At 37.1% G+C, this 17,151-nt stretch overlaps 1 protein-coding gene across 1 annotated transcript; it reads right to left on the bottom strand.

The window, feature by feature from the left end:
* Positions 1 to 5,745: 5,745 nt before the first annotated feature.
* On the bottom strand, positions 5,746 to 16,328 carry lrrc47 (leucine rich repeat containing 47). The gene is made up of 7 exons (XM_062998466.1): positions 15,747 to 16,328; positions 14,330 to 14,794; positions 12,727 to 12,843; positions 11,636 to 11,751; positions 9,881 to 9,983; positions 9,459 to 9,548; positions 5,746 to 6,938 (listed from the first exon to the last, which is right to left on the bottom strand). Exons 1-7 carry the CDS (start codon positions 16,320 to 16,322, stop codon positions 6,717 to 6,719), a joined length of 1,689 nt encoding a protein of 562 aa, XP_062854536.1. The 5' UTR covers positions 16,323 to 16,328; the 3' UTR covers positions 5,746 to 6,716.
* Between the last annotated feature and the right edge of the window lie 823 nt (positions 16,329 to 17,151).

Raw genomic sequence — 17,151 nt, 5'->3', positions numbered from 1 at the left:
GAGGGGATCATGCTTCAGTATTTCACAGTACATATTGGAGTTCATGTGTCCCTCAATGAAATGTAACTCCCCAACACCTGCTGCACTCATGCAGCCCCAGACCATGGCATTCCCACCACCATGCTTGACTGTAGGCATGACACACTTATCTTTGTACTCCTCACCTGATTGCCGCCACACATGCTTGAGACCATCTGAACCAAACAAATTAATCTTGGTCTCATCAGACCATAGGACATGGTTCCAGTAATCCATGTCCTTTGTTGACATGTCTTCAGCAAACTGTTTGCGGGCTTTCTTGTGTAGAGACTTCAGAAGAGGCTTCCTTCTGGGGTGACAGCCATGCAGACCAATTTGATGTAGTGTGCGGCGTATGGTCTGAGCACTGACAGGCTGACCCCCCACCTTTTCAATCTCTGCAGCAATGCTGACAGCACTCCTGCGCCTAGCTTTCAAAGACAGCAGTTGGATATGACGCTGAGCACGTGCACTCAGCTTCTTTGGACGACCAACGCAAGGTCTGTTCTGAGTGGAACCTGCTCTTTTAAAACGCTGGATGATCTTGGCCACTGTGCTGCAGCTCAGTTTCAGGGTGTTGGCAATCTTCTTGTAGCCTTGGCCATCTTCATGTAGCGCAACAATTCGTCTTTTAAGATCCTCAGAGAGTTCTTTGCCATGAGGTGCCATGTTGGAACTTTCAGTGACCAGTATGAGAGAGTGTGAGAGCTGTACTACTAAATTAAACACAACTGCTCCCTATGCACACCTGAGACCTAGTAACACTAACAAATCACATGACATTTTGGAGGGAAAATGACAAGCAGTGCTCAATTTGGACATTTAGGGGTGTAGTCTCTTAGGGGTGTACTCACTTTTGTTGCCGGTGGTTTAGACATTAATGGCTGTATATTGAGTTATTTTGAGGGAAGAATAAATTTACACTGTTATATAAGCTGCACACAGACTACTTTTCATTGTGTCAAAGTGTCATTTTGTCAGTGTTGTCCCATGAAAAGATATACTTAAATATCTGCAGAAATGTGAGGGGTGTACTCATTTTTGTGATACACTGTATATTTTGGTATATGTTGGTAGAACAAAAAACAAAATACCCCATTATTATAGTGTCCACTATTATTCATTAAAAAGTCTGCAGATTCACTAAAGTTTCTTCATTAAAGAGCTACTGATGTATCCTATATGGCCAAAAGATGGACAACCCTTTTGATTATTAAGTCCAAGTGTTTCAGCCAGACTAGTTTCTGTAAGTGTACTGTATATACCAGATTATATCACATACATTATAACCTTGGAGAAGACAGTTTGGGGAAGACTCTGCCCTGTTTCAGCATGTACCTCTGAACATAGTAAAGTCTCTAAGGACAGGGTTTGGTGTAAAGTAACTCGAGTGGTCTGCACAAAGCCATAATCACAAATACACTGAGCATTTTTGAGAAATTTTGCAACAGGATAGAAAATCATGTGGCGGACTTGTTGCAAATCCAATATGATGACCCCTACCATATAAAAGCAGCCAAATAATTTAAATGTTGATTGAGAGTCAGGAATTCTCTTTTAATGCAATTGCATAAATTAAAATCTTGAAGAAGCCTTTAAGAATCTTGAAGCCTTTTCCAAATAGGGGATGCTGTTGTAGCTCCAGGGGTGCACTACCACTACACTAATGGAAAACGTTTAACCAACATTAGCAATGCTACTTCCCAACACTGGCAACAACACTACTTAACATTTACAGTTCTTGTTAACAACACCGTTGTTTCATTTAGTGCACAAAAACCTATGTGACAACCCCATATGATCAGAAACGTATTTTTTATTACAGTGTGTGGGGTCCATGTGAACAAAACTCTGCTGATACTTTGATTTAAAATAGAAATTAATGTTTGTGCAAGATGGGAAATAAGCAACCATTGAAAAACATCATCAACAAGGCTGTTAAGGTCTACATAACCAATCAATAAAAAACTTTTGCTTTTAAATTCTTGCCATCTTTTGTAAATGGTACAGAATAAGATGCATAAGTTTACAGCAGACTGTCTTGAACTTTGCAGCAAAATGTATGTGTTTTCTAAAAGCATATAAACTTGTTACTTGTGGCATATTACCTCCTAATACCCGGAGGTCACAAGTTTAAGGCTTGACTTTTCTGAAGGCCATATGTGACTTATTACACAATACTGGCTAATCATATGAGAAGTTCTTGAGTTACTGATCTACCAAATAACAAGAAAAACAGAGGAAATTAGTACAATTATTGCGATTAAAACATTCCAAAAACACTGATGTGCATACGTACCATTATGTCTGACTGATGCTGGTGGTAAGCACACAGAAATCAAACCCATGAAAGTAAATAATAAATAAATAAAGCTGCTAACCATAATTTTCACACTTAAATTATATTACCATAATATAATGAGTGTCTTAGATTGTCAGCTAAGAAAATGATATAGTATTATATTAGAAAGTAGATTATCTATAATGTCAGTTTTTATTGAATTCATTTATTTAAAATCAATTACAATGCAGCATTAAAGGTAAAATACATTTGATTATACAAATAAATACAGTTGAATGTGCTATTAAAGGAATCTAATGCAAATTAATGTAGTTTAATTTTGTTAACATTACAAATTCCACTAAAATACTTTACATTTTTACTACCTAAACTTTCCTAAAGGTTTTAGAAAGCTGCTTGGCTTACTCCAATATGTGTTATTTCAGTGTGTTGCCTGCCTTCGTACTTAATGTGATGAAAATGTGATAACGCACAATGGGAAGAACGGCCACGCCTTGATACACACACTTATGGAGAAAACTGTTATTTTAACTTAAAACATCACTCTGATTTAAAAGTTTTGATGTAAAATAGACACATAATAAAGTATAAGAAACAGTTTAACACAAAACTGCAATGTTCTACAACCCTTATAAACACATACACCACTGGTATTCAACCAGCTGGAAAGTAAAAATGTACTAAATGTTGCAGAACTTCCAACCTTTCCTCAGTCTTCATAAATGATTTTAATAGTATCCACATCTTCCTCCTTAAGCAAGTGTGTCTTATTCAACTCATCCTTAAAAGGAGAAAACAGACTTGCATTCACTCTGATAATCCACTCTGTAATCATTTCGGTTGTGTAGAAAACCTCATCATCATCTTTTTCCTTCTCCTGGATCCTGACGTTCCTGAGAGAGCTTTCAGTCACGATAGCTGAGTATGAGAATGTCTGTGTGTGATGTTCGACGCTCTCCGAGTCTTTAATTCCTTCGTTTATCACTAAACTGTGATTGGATCGGTGACTCAGTGAGTCTTTAATCCCTTCATTTATCACTAAACTGGATTGATTTGTCTCATTTAAGTCAAAATGCCTTCCGAAACTGCTAAGCGTCATAACCAAAGGTTTTGTTGATGCCTCCTCATCCTGAACACTGTCTGAATCCTGACTGGATTTGGTCATGTCGAATGTACCCAGACTTCTATAGATCAAGTCCACTGAGCTGGTTAAGTCTCCGATGTCCTTTTGCCTCCACGTTGACGTCGTCACCCTTAAATTACTAGTGGATGGAAATTTGGCATTCTTGCCCAGTTCCAGTGCCTGGTGTTCAGCCTTTTTTGCCTGTACAGAATTTACATTTGTACCGTATATTGGAGGCAGTGAGTTGCTTTTGATCAACATCTTCACATTGCCTTGTTTACCTTTATCAATCCGTGTTGTTTGCAACACTACATGTTGAGGTCTGAATGGAAAATCTGAAGTTTTGATGCTTTGTTTCCCCAAAGCTTGAACAGATCCATTCTGTGCTCTGGGCACCAATCTGGAGGGGCTGCTTCCTTTTAAATGAGAGTCCCAAACTGTATTTTCTTCATGTCTGTTCCAAGCCAGTTTTGTTTTTCCATCCCAAGCTTGTCGCCTCTGGTTATTAGCTTGTGTAGTTCTCATTGTTTGCTTATATGTCTTAAAGAAGGAAGGATGCTCCAAGTGTTAGGCACCATGCTACGAACTAAAGATTTGGTCAGAGCTTCTGTGCTTTTTTTTAATCTCTAGTCTGCTGGCTTCAAGTTTCCGTGCGTCGTCAGTCATCTGATCTGTAACCAAACCAGCTGCTTTACCAGTGAGCTAAGAATCAACAAACAAACCTATGCTACTTGGTATTCTCTCCAAGACACAAAACCTCAAAAAAGGTTGTTTTAATTTTGGTGAAAGAAAGAAAAAGCATAGCTATATTTAGGAACAGAATATGGAAATACACCCTGCAGGTCACTGTATTCCACAGGTTGCGAAATGTAATCCTACACAGGTATTGGCATGCATGGTAAGGCAATCTCTATATCCAATCAGTCGAAATACAAAACCACTGTGGGATTTGATTCTGTGTGTACTGAGTATTTTGACCTTGGGCAGAAGTTTATTATGCATGCTTTAAGCTTAAGCATTGTAACTCAAATTTGGCCAATTTTATGCAAACTAGTTAGGCTGTCATGGTTTTAATTTATTGTAATCATGGACACATTGTCACGCTACTCTCTTCACCCACATTCTGACAAATGCTTCATGTGAACATACATTGACATTTTAGCAAACTCTTTACATACATACAGCAATCATAAGACTAAGTGAGCTCATGTGAGTACGTGTGTGAGAGTGATGCAATACTGCAGGGAAAAGCCAGAAACCACATCGTTATACATATTTACAAAATAACATTACAGTAATTAACAGCATTAAAAACAGTGCCCACTAGAACTGAGAATGACTGAAAAGTTAACACTATACCACACACTCAGTTGTGCTTGTCATTAGGGTGTGCACACTACTTGAGGGGGTCACACAGTACACACGATATTCATCACTGTCAAAAGTGTCACTCAGACCAGTCACTATTTAGTATGCAGTGTGCTCAACATGCTAACATCACTGGTGGAAAAGTAATTTAGCAACTGTTTAATAACAAACGTTGTAGTATTTGGAACACAGTAACTCTCCTCTGCTCCATGTAAAGCCTGATAAAGGACATATAAAATGTCTCATGATAGAAAAATTATTAATTCTTAAAAAAAAATTTTTAAGTTTAATTTCAGTGTTTTGTTCTCTAATTCTCATGTTTTGTTATACTCACTGTGACAGCTCTAATAGCATAAAGTGACAAATCCCAGTGTATGCCTCAGGTTAACTCTCATAAATAGGGCCCTACCTAATTCACATACGTGAAAATCGCTTCACAGACCGTGAGATGAGCCGTTTTCTGTAAAATGGACCGTACATTCTCTACACATGTGATCATCTCTCTGTAGTCTGTGCTGCGCCTCAAAAGAAAAAGCCAGTAAAGTAATATGCTCCCGATAGTTTATGTACAGTTTTTTTTTGTTCTAATATTCCAATAAACTCGGTTAGACAAAACTGAGTTTGGAAAACTCAACCAATTCTGTGGACGCAAGGGGGGTGGGTGTAGGTCAAAACACGAATGAGTATTTATGTATTAGCTAAGGTAGGCTGTGCTGTGTATTGTAGCTTCTATTTATTCTATCATTCAAGTGTTATTTAATGCCTGCCCTGAAATGTGGCACTTTTATTTAAAAATCCATTAAATATGTGATTTTAAAAAAACGTTGTCCGTAATATTAAGCACATTTTCCAGTGAATGTAGTAGGGCCCTAGTTATAAACCAACTGTATAAAATGAATTGTCCGATGTCCCCTAAACATTGTACCACCACAGCTTCAGACCATATCAGTATTTATTTACCATTTAACAGTTGTTTGAATACATATATAAGAAATAAAGAAAAAATGTAAAACATTTTAGCCACTAGTACTTTATATTACAATCTAAAAAAACGTGTCACTGCATGCCCATTTGCTAACTAATCACAATAGCGGCTGATATACAATCACAGAACACAATTCTTCAGTAACATTACCAACTTACTAGTGTGAACCAAGGATTATGAATTTAAAAAAAGTAAAAAGTAGAAAAATAAGTAATTAAACATTGAAATAAGCAAGGAGTCTTATTTACATTCCACTTGCAAAAGTGCTGTACTATGTGCTTTCTTAAACATGTAGATTTTTTACACATTGCTGACACTTTTGCCCAAAATGGCTTACAAATGCGACCAAATGCAATCCAAGCAATGAGGGGCCTTATTCAAGTGTTCACTAGTGGCTAGAACCAGAGATCTTCTGATTACTAGTCCAGGACCTTAACTACCACTGCCACTACAACCAAAAACAAAACGGCAAAACCATTTAAATCTGGTTTACAAAATTTTCTGTCAAAACAAATATTTTTCTTTTCACCAAACCCACACAGGTCCAGAGGGGGGTTTAATCGGCTTAATTTTGATCAGGGTGTGTCTGGTGCCACCCAAGAACACTGGAATCAAGGCAGGAATTCATCTTGGACAGGTTAAATGGGATGTTTTAAAAAAGGATTTCCCAAAGCTCATGGTCAGGAGTTTCACTTAGTTTTGGCTATATAGTGTTTAAAAAAAACAAATCAATACATACAACTCTGTGGCTTATACACAAAAGAAAGATAGATTATATAATTGTATATCAATAATAGTTAAACATATTTAAGAAAATTATAAACAATTGAAAGTAAACAACAACAGTGTTTGGTGAATTTATTGATATTGGTCTTCCGCTTACAGTCACTTGTTTGACACATTCAGGAATTACTTATTAGTTAGCGGATGATATTCAGGTGGCTGACGTCAGAGGTTAGGTCAGTTTTGGATGGGTACACGACCTTCAGATTGCCATCTGTGTCTACCACCCTCACCTGCACCACAGTCAACTCAGCTGAGGCTAAATCCTCCAGCCCTGGACCTGAAGCTGATTCAGTATCCTCTTCTGAACAAGCCTCTTCTTTGTTGTCAAACGTCATCTTATTCAGCTCTGCCATTTTCTAAAGGAAAATTTAATATTAATTAATATTTATTAAAGAAAAAAGTACTTATTTTAAGGATTTGTACCAGTTGAAATCAAATGTTTATGCACACATACAGGTACGCAACATCTTTTTATGCTTTGGCAATGTTAATAGTTAACCGATTATTTGCTTGATTAATGCTGTTGGTCAAAAATTCATTACCAACAGCTGATGATTAATTTCAACTGAGAGAGTAAAAGTTTAAACTGCTGATTTAAGACTCACCCCCACCCACCCTCAGTGTGCATGTGCTAGCTTATTTAGAGAAAGAGCTGAACAGAATTTATTTATTAGGATTTTAATGTCATGATTTACACACTTTGGTTACATTCATGAGAATGTAGGACAAACAGGTTAATCCTAACCAGGAAGGAATCTCACAACCACTATGCAAACCTGATCCTGAGCTTGACATTGTGCCAGTTTTGCATATTTTACCTGTCCTAAAAGGTTTCCTCCAAATTGTTCCTACCTGGCGGATTGGCTGTTCTAAATAGCCTCTAACTGGAAGTGAGTAAAAGTGTAAATAAGTGTTGCCCTGTCTTATACTTTTTTATTTTGCATGTGTGTTGCTGCTGAAGAAAGATGAGCTCATTACTTCTACTGGTACACAAACATGTCAAGGATCAGCCATGAAAGAACATGAGAACCAGAAACAGATCCCCCATTCTTCACCCTAAATGAACAGCTTCATTGATAACTAATGATGTCAAACAACCTACATGTCACTGCAGCTAAAACCGTAGCAACATCACACACATATATTACAGTAAAAGTTCCTATGGTTAACAATGTAAATTATGTAAATTGGTTATCTGATGAATTAACAATTGACATAAAAGAAAACGTTTTATGAAGTATAAAAAAGTAATATTTTCCTGACTCCTAGTCCTAGTTGTTTGTGGAAAATATTCACATTTCAGGGTATAAAACATTTTATTCTGTTCCCAAAACTAACTTTATTAAAGTTGAAATGAAAATTAAGCTAAGAATTTAAAATCTAACAACAAGTACATTTCATTTCACATAAAGACTAGAAATAATACATTCTGTTTACACTGATTTTTCTTGTATTTTAGAAAGAACATTTGTTTTGGTCCTTTGACTATAACAAAAACAGCATGAAGAAGAACAGTGATATTTGCAAAGTGCATTTATAAAATAAATAATTACCAGATAGGCAAACTTAAAATCTAACTTTTCAAAAGCCAATAACCCAAGCAGTGCATCTGACCAACCAACAAGAACTACATTAAAATAATGGACTAAAATAAATGGTGTGTGTTACGAACAGGGTTGTGGTGTGTCTGGAGACTATTTGTCCACTCACTCAGGTTACACGATCACTCGCTCACTCACTCACTACTGGAAAGAGAACTAAAAGCTTCACTATATTTAGCAGCACCACCGAGAGAAATCTGATTTGCTTTTTAGCTTTTCTAATACCAGATTACATACCATAAGAGCATGTAAACTCAATCAACAATTGTGAGAATCTGATTAATCTGACTTGGTCACAACATGTATAATAATACGTTAAAATACTTAATTAGGTTGGGTTGATAATAATGTATAGTAATACATTAAAATACATAATTAGGTTGATACTAATGTATAGTCTTCTTCTTCTTCCTCGGCCTTTGTCCCGTTAGGTTGCGGGGTCGGCTCTAGGCGGATCATGATCTGCATTGATTTGGCACAATTTTTACACCGGATGCCCTTCCTGACACAACCTTCCCTATTTTATCCGGGCTTAGGACCAGCACTACAATGCACTGGTTTGTGCATCTACCGGCTAGGTATCTATAGGACAATTCAGTGTTTCCAATTAGCCTGGTGGCATGTTTTTGGACTGTGGGAGGAAACCCACATGGACATGGGGAGAACATGCAAACTACGCACAGAAAGGACCCAGACCGCCCCACTTGGGGATCGAACCCAGGACCTTCTTGCTGTGAGGCGACTGTGCTACCCACTAAGCCACCGTGCCGCCCTGATACTAATGTATAGAAATACATTAAAATACTAAATTAGGTTAGGTTACCCCGTATGACAACGTAAAATAAAAGTTTAACATGGTCATGAAGTGAAAGATTCTAAAACCACTCCAACAGTTTTGACTTACAACTGCCACACCATAGTCAAGTGTCCTTGAGAAATAAGATATGTACAGAAAACACATTACCAAAAAGGCTGAGACCTTTTGTAAAATGCAATAAAAAGAATCTCTTGAATTTGAAACTGACAAAAGTAAAAAGAAAAACTGTCCTATGTTGTCATTGATCAGTGTCATTGTATTTTGTAAATAAAACAATTAAACATGCCTCTGTCCCAACTATTTGGGAGCATGTTGGACGTATCAAAATCTAAATGTGTTTCTATTTACAAACCACAATGTACTAACAAATCACAGATTCTTCTTTTTATTGTGTTTTACAAAACATTCTAACTTTTTTGTTAATAGGGTTTGTCAAATTTTAAGGGCAATACACTTACTATAATAAGCATGTCCATGACATCCTTACAGATCTGCAGACTGGTTGAACTTGTCACCTCCAGGAACAGTTCTCGTGTGGTCTTTTTTATCTGGCGAGACAGGAATATTATGAAAGGATTAACTGTGAAGAATACTGAATAGAACTTACACATGGTACACTTGCTTTAAGTCTCTGTAAACTGTATGTGCCCTGGTTAGAATCAAACCATAAAATAATGTGAGTGAAGGTGGATCAGGTAAATGGATACGACTAGATTGGAAGAAAGATTTTTTGGGGATTGCATAAGCAGTTGCTGAACTGTAACCACAAACCTTTGTTTAAGATGTATTTTTCGTACTGGTACTGTTAGTAGTAGAATAATATTTGTAACGTTTAATCAATTCTAACATGCTTAAACTTAAATTTTCTGAGCAGACATACCTTTGTCCTTTCACTGTTTGTAATAGGAGGGAATGAGATCACATGACCATCAGCATCAAGCAGGCATGGGTAATTTTCTTTCCCATCCAACAGCTGAAGATACCTGGAAAAGAGGAAATTATTTAATTTGGTTAAGTGGTTAAGGTACAGGACAGTTACAGTTACAGGACTCATAATCAGAAGGTTGCTGGTTCAAGCCCCACCACTGCCAGGTTGCTGCTGTTGGACCCTTGAGCAAGGCCCTTAACCCCCAGTTGCTCAGATTGTATACTGTAACTGTAATGTAAGTCGCTTTGGATAAAGGCGCCTGTAAATGCCGAAAATGTAAATGTAAAAAATGTAATACATTTTAGGGTGGGGGGTATTTGTTTGTTAGATTTACAAACCACAGTTTCATACAAATTGGGACAGTGTATAAAATAGAAACAGAAAGCAGTGATTTGTATACAATATTTACTATACTAATATTTATGTTTTACCTCATCTGACCTTATTTGATTGTTTTTTTGTAATTGTAGGATTGTAGGAATGTAGGATTCTGAAACGTAGGATTCTGAAACGTTTCAATAAAGTTAGGTCAGAAAGACAGGAGCAATTTAAAACTATCCGCTTGAAACCCTTAGACAGCACTGCATAAAAACTGTAATACTTATGTGCATGATTTCACCACATGATCTCAGAAATATTTTGATAAACTTTTGTAAATAATCTGCTGTAGCTATAAATGCTAGTTACGACTGTAAGAATGACCAAAAATGACACCAACTTCTTTGGGCTCATGCACATCTAAATTAGTATAATGACTGATGAAAACGTACAGTGGTGTGACAAGTTGTCCACAAATTAGGTAGTTTATGGAAATATAGGATGGCATGATTTCAACTGAAAAAAAAATATAAAAGCCATTTAAATTGTTACTAGAGTAAATTTCAAACTGTTCCACAGAGCTGGAAGCATATAATTAGCTTTATATAATGAATTTTTTTTTTTCCACCAAAATATCAATTTAATAACTACTTTATACACTGGCCATATAATATATCTTCTACAACTGGCAGAACTGGAAGCCTGCGATGTAAAAGCATTTAAAACATTTGAGTAGTTCATGTCTGCAAACTGCACAGTTTTTGGTTTACTGCAATAAGCCAGGTGAGAGTGCTAAACCAGAAACAAGGAAATGTTTTTCCCACCACTGTATATTCTACACTTCTTGTTGGAGTCAGCAGGTCAGCTTGACCTGGTTAAAAAGTTTATTGCTAAATCTGCCAGAGATGCAATAAAAATTACCTATTTAATTAGATTTTCTTATCAAGTTTAGAAATTGAAACATAGACATGTCAAATCATTAACCCAGTGGTTCTCAACTTTGGAGCCGGGACCCACGTAGGGTTGCCTGAGCTGCAGATGGCACCAATTTTTTTACAAACAGTTTATAGAGAGGTCCTAGTAAATAAATCTAGCTTATGGAATATTTAGCCTCTCATTATTTTGTTAGTTTAGGCTATAAATTCAATTTTGAGCTCAGCTCATGGTTATAAGAATATTACAATTTAAAGCACTTCTTCTGTAAAATATAGACTTATTTAATACTAAATATGCACATTGATTTATTATTCCTTTATGAAACCTGTGTAAACAATAAATAAACAGGCCTGAAGTTCACAAGTATAAAAAATGAATTAATTTATCAGGAGCAGCAGTTTAAGAACCTCTGCATTAACCGGTTATCAGTAATTCTATTAGCTTAAAACTCACTTGTGGAGGCCTGACACGTTCTGGCGTTTTTTCTGTTTCCTCTGTTCATCTGCTTCTTGCTGGAGCATCTTCAAGAGATCAGCAGCTTTTATCTCCTTCCGTCCCAGAGGAACTATCTACACGGCCACACAAGAGAGGCAGAGACAAGGAAGGCTCAGATATCTTTCTTTAATAGTTCAATGATCTTGTTTGTTTGTTTATTAGGATTTTAACGTCATGTTTTACACTTTTGGTTACATTCATGACAGGAAACGGTAGTTTATCTTCACACAAGGTTCTTCAGTTCACACGGTTATATCGAACACAGTCATGGACAATTTTGTATCTCCAATTAACCTCACTTGCATGTTTTTGGACTGTGGGAGGAAACCGGAGCTCCCGGAGGAAACCCACGCAGACACAGGGAGAACATGCAAACTCCACACAGAAAGGACCCAGACCGCCCCACCTGGGGATGACACCCAGGACCTTCTTGCTGTGAGGCGACAGTGCTACCCACTTAGCCACCGTGCCGCCCAGTTCAATGATCTTAAACCATCAAAGCAGATCTAAAGCACTAGATCTATTTTATTTTTTTATGCACAGTGTGTGCAAATCTTTTATCTGTGGACGAATACTAATCCCAGGATGCAGATGACTTCATAATCTTAAGTGGGACGCTACTTTCCACCCACCATTGACATTACATTGTTAAAAATCCCAACAACACTGCTTCACCTATTAAACTCATACCAGTACAACACACACTACCATGGTATTACCATGTTAGTGTTAGTACACTGAAGAGAATAGAGATAAGCTTTGCAGGTTGTACTGTTTCCTCATCTAAAAGCTGCAGATTTAATGACTGATTTCCCTTAGAATTACCTGTCTGGTGTCTGTGAAAGATCTTTTACAACTTTTACAAATATATAATTAATGATAAATGTTCATACTACAATAATCGTTAAATATTTAATAAATACTTGATGTTTTTGCTTTAGCTTTTGTCAACAAAATTACAAAAGTAATACGAAAATGTAAAAGTATTGTTTAAATTGTATATGGCTGTGGCTGTGTTTCCAAATGCAGTAATATTTCTTCATTCATACCCTCAGTACATCAGGAGATCTGGCATCATACTGTAAAGGTGCCTTAAGCACACTCAGGTCATGAGTAGCGATGGTAGCTGCTGTCCTTTTAGCACAAATCTCATCATGAAGCTTGGTCTGAAAATTCAGAAGAGAGATGGCAAATGTGTAATCACAACCAGCACATCAATAAAATACAATGGAAAGTCTGGACTAGACTAATCCTCATGTATTGAGCCAGTACCCATAACTCTGATGCTTATACTGCTAGCAATTACCTCTTACATTGTAGCTTACCTGCAACATATTGGCCAGCCCAGCTGCACACTGAAGTAAATATATAGCCAGATTCCAAATGCTAAAACCTACTGAAAAAAACCCTTTCTAAACAGTGATTGACCAATCATAGCTTAGTAAGTGTAATTTGGCACAATACATGATACAATATGGCACAATATGCTGTTGCATTATGCATTGGGTAGGCAAGTTACAATTCAGCCAGTCTAGTTTGGAGTGGGAATTGTAACTGTACTAATTAGGGATGCACCGATATGGGAATTTTGGGCCGATGCCAATATCCGATATTATACACGTACTTATCTACAGATGCCGATGCCGATATACACATTTATAACTTACAGAGAGATCAGACACCCCCGATTTACATTATAAACAAATGTACCATTTATTTGCATAACTTTTTAGCTTTCAACCAACTGTATGCAAACAATAAAATAAAAGGTGTCTCCTGAGAAAATTATTAGGCACATTTAGTTAGCTAACTGGTTCTACACAGACTGGTCACCACTTTTAAATAAAATAGATCTATTCAAACTAATAATATATAAAAAACATTTTAAAAAGCGGTAGGGCTACGTCGGAAAAGTAACGACGGCTAGGTATGGTGTAACGTGGCTCAAGATGCTCGAGCAGCCGGCGAAATCCAATATCCTCCACAACAGAGAACGGCTGATCATCGAGAGCGATGAATTCCATCACCTTTGCTGTAATAGCTGTAGCTTTTGGGCTGTTTTTGTCAAATTTCTTAAATTTCTGAAGGAGTTGGTCAACCGGCTGAGTAGCTGCAGATTTTGCTGGCATGCGCGGTGCTGTGCGAGTCTCCTCTTTCACCGTGAGGAACTCTGTATATTAGTCAGGATGGTGTGCCTTCAGATGTATAATAAAATTTGTGGTGTTGAAAGTTCTTACTTTGCTCCCTCCACGCAAGACGTTAGTTGAGCAAGTGTTGCAAACTGCATGCTTTATGTCATGCTCGCTCACTTTGAAAAACTTCCATACCACAGACATTTTTGCTGCACTGCTGTAGCGCGGCCTGCGTCACCCCGTCTTCTTACGGCAAATAATAAATGCGTCGGCAAATATCGGTTTGAAACATCGGCCAAATCTAAGCATCGGCCCGATGCCGATTGTTCTTAAAAAATATATTATCGGCAGATACAGATAGAATTCCGATATCATCGTGCATCCCTAGTACTAATAGATCAATTCTCTATCTACTTAGTAGGGTTCCTATGGCTGTCCCCTCTTTGGATGCTATGGAGAGAATGTGTTGTGTGTCAAACACTAGCACTTATGGGATATGATCTTTGCAGTAATACTTTACCTGAACCACTAGAAACCTCTTGAGTGCATTTCCTGGCTTCAGATTCATTCCTTTAACGATGCAGCAAACTATAAACGGCCGCACGTCCTTCACCTGAGCAGACACAGTCACCGTAACGGCAGAGGGACCATCAGATACGTGAAGAATCCTGACAACCATCTTCTGTAACTCATCCACCTCTTCTTCCTCTTTTTTATTCTTCTTTTTTGCATTCTTTTTCTGAGAGATGTTTCGATTCTCTTTGCTCCTCTCCGCACCATCCGTATCCTGCTGCTTACCTTTTCCTTTTCCTCTGCCTCCCGCTCTGAGGTAGTCCAGGACCGACTTGGTTTGGCAGCCGTTCACCATCTTCTCCAGCCGCTTGTCCTTTAGACTGTTCCCTTTGAAGTTGATTTCTTTTAGTTTAGAACAGTCAGCCAGCTCAAATGGAATTTCACTGAGCTTGTTGTTGGACATGTCCAGAACCTAAAAAAGGGAGTAGTGAAAGTTTAATTAATTCAAAAGAAAAAATAAACATTTAAAATATAAAATGTATAAAATGTTAGAATAAATAGAACAGAGTATGGAAAGTACAGAACAATTAGTCACAGTCTCAATGTGAGGCTGAACTCATGAAGTCTTTTGGTGTATCCCTGGTTTTTTTTTTTTTCTAGTATCCTAACAGTACAGAAGTTTGTGTCTTAAAAACACCCCCCTCCCCCCAAAAAAGGGTAATGTCCATTGAATTTTTTTGTTATGTGTATGCAACGTGTGTGTTTTCAGTTGTAATTTTTCCTATGATTATTATTATTATTTATTAGAATTTTAACGTCATGCTTTACACTTTGGTTACATTCATGACAGGACAGGTAGTTACTGGTTACACAAGATTCATCAGTTCACAAGTTTAACGTCAAACACAGTCATGGACAATTTTATGTCTCCAATTCACTTGATTGTCTTTGGACTGTGAGAGGAAACCGGAGCTGCCTGAGGAAACCCACACAGACATGGGGAGAACATGCAAACCCCACACAGAAAGGACCCTGATCACCCACCTGGGGATCAAACCCAGGAACTTCTTGTTGTGAGGCAACAGTGCTACCCACTAAGCCATGGTGCCACCATAAATGTGTTAAGCAAGGACTTTTACAGCCTCAAAAAGCCAAAACATGACTGCAACATGAATTTTCTTTAACAAAACAATAATACAAAACACTCTTTAAAAGCATCATTGGGGAAATGAAGATCATTCATGTTTGTTTATGTGTAGCTCAGTCAGAAACCTGATCCTAAACCTAAGAAACAGAGGAGGAGAAGACTCAAGTATACTAAATAACCTGCAAAAGCCAAAGTTGCTTTGTTTTGTGTAAAATTCATTAAGTCGAAGAGATAAATTTTCCAGGTTAAAACACTACACTATGTGAAGTAATCAGACCTTGAGAGCAGGAAGGTTGTGGATGTCAGGATTCAGATGATCTATGCAGTTCTCAGATGCGATGATGGTGTTGAGCAGTTCCAGGCTGGGGGAGAACAGATCATCAGGAAGAAAACTCAGAGCATTTTTACACACATTGATGCTGGAGAGTTTAGTACAGCGGTTTAAACCACCGGGCAGAGCTGAGATTTTGTTACAGCTCACATTTAGTGTAGTCAGCTCATTTAGACAACAGATCTCCTCTGGTAAATTCTGCAGATTATTTACTGACAGATCCAGTACTTTGAGTGATTTAAGTTCTCCGATGGTTTTGGGTGCAGAAGTGATGTTGTTCCTGCACAGGATCAAACTCTGAAGCTGAGACAAATTCTTAACGTCCTCATGTAGCTCATGTAAACTCCCACACTGACTGATCTCCAGATAGTTCAGCAGTGTAAGTGAATACAAGCTAGGATGAACACCTCCACTTCCTTCTATCTTCTTATCTACTGAAGCTCCTTGTAAAACCAGCTCGCGTCTTTTCTCTTTTTCTGCTTTTTCTATTTCAGGCCAGACACCTGCGCTGTGTGCCGCCATGCTGCCAAACAATCCTGACACCGGAAAAAGAAGCAAGCTATGCTACATTCAAAAGCTCCCTCTGTTTGAAACAGTTTTCCAACGGCGAAGTACATTATTGACTGCTATGGGGTTTGAGACACAGACACAAATTATATACAAGTAAACTATAAATATTGCCCTGCAACAAAATAATGCCTTTTTTTCTTTAGAAGTCTCACATTCTGTTGTTTTGCCGTTTCATAGTGATTATGGTCACAGTCAACTGCACACATTTAGCTGGATTAAATAACTTTAACTTTTATTTGTACACCAGTATTGGCACATTAAACTGTTTTTTATTTATTCATTTATTTTTATTTTTCCCCTTTTTCGCCTTGGCGTTCTTTTATTCTAGAACTAAACTATGAATAAAACCAGTAATTTTGCTGTACAAACCAAAACTACAGACTAAATGAATAAATCAACAAAAAAAATAATAAAAAAATATATACATTTATATACAGCCTCCGTTTATTCACAAACCCTTTTTAATATTTATTTTCAATAAACTTTAGATTTTTTTTGTGCTTATTTTTGCTTTATCTTTTTATATATTATATTATTGTTATAATTATTATTATGATTAACAACTAATATGATCATTAACATGCTGTAATTATAATAATAATTTGTAAAGGACAAAATACAAATAAAGTCAAAGAATATTTTTTTATTTATAACTACATGCTTTTCGCAGACTTTGCACATGCGCATATCTTGCAGTTGTCAAACGGTGGTTATGGTCATAGTCAACTGCACACATTAAGCTAGATAAAATAACTATAACTATTATTTTTACACTAGTATT

The sequence above is a fragment of the Trichomycterus rosablanca genome, chromosome 7 (genome assembly GCF_030014385.1).
Source record: "Trichomycterus rosablanca isolate fTriRos1 chromosome 7, fTriRos1.hap1, whole genome shotgun sequence".
NCBI lineage: Eukaryota > Metazoa > Chordata > Actinopteri > Siluriformes > Trichomycteridae > Trichomycterus > Trichomycterus rosablanca.
Note: the sequence above shows the minus strand (reverse complement) of the source record. Positions and strands in the feature narration are given on the sequence as shown.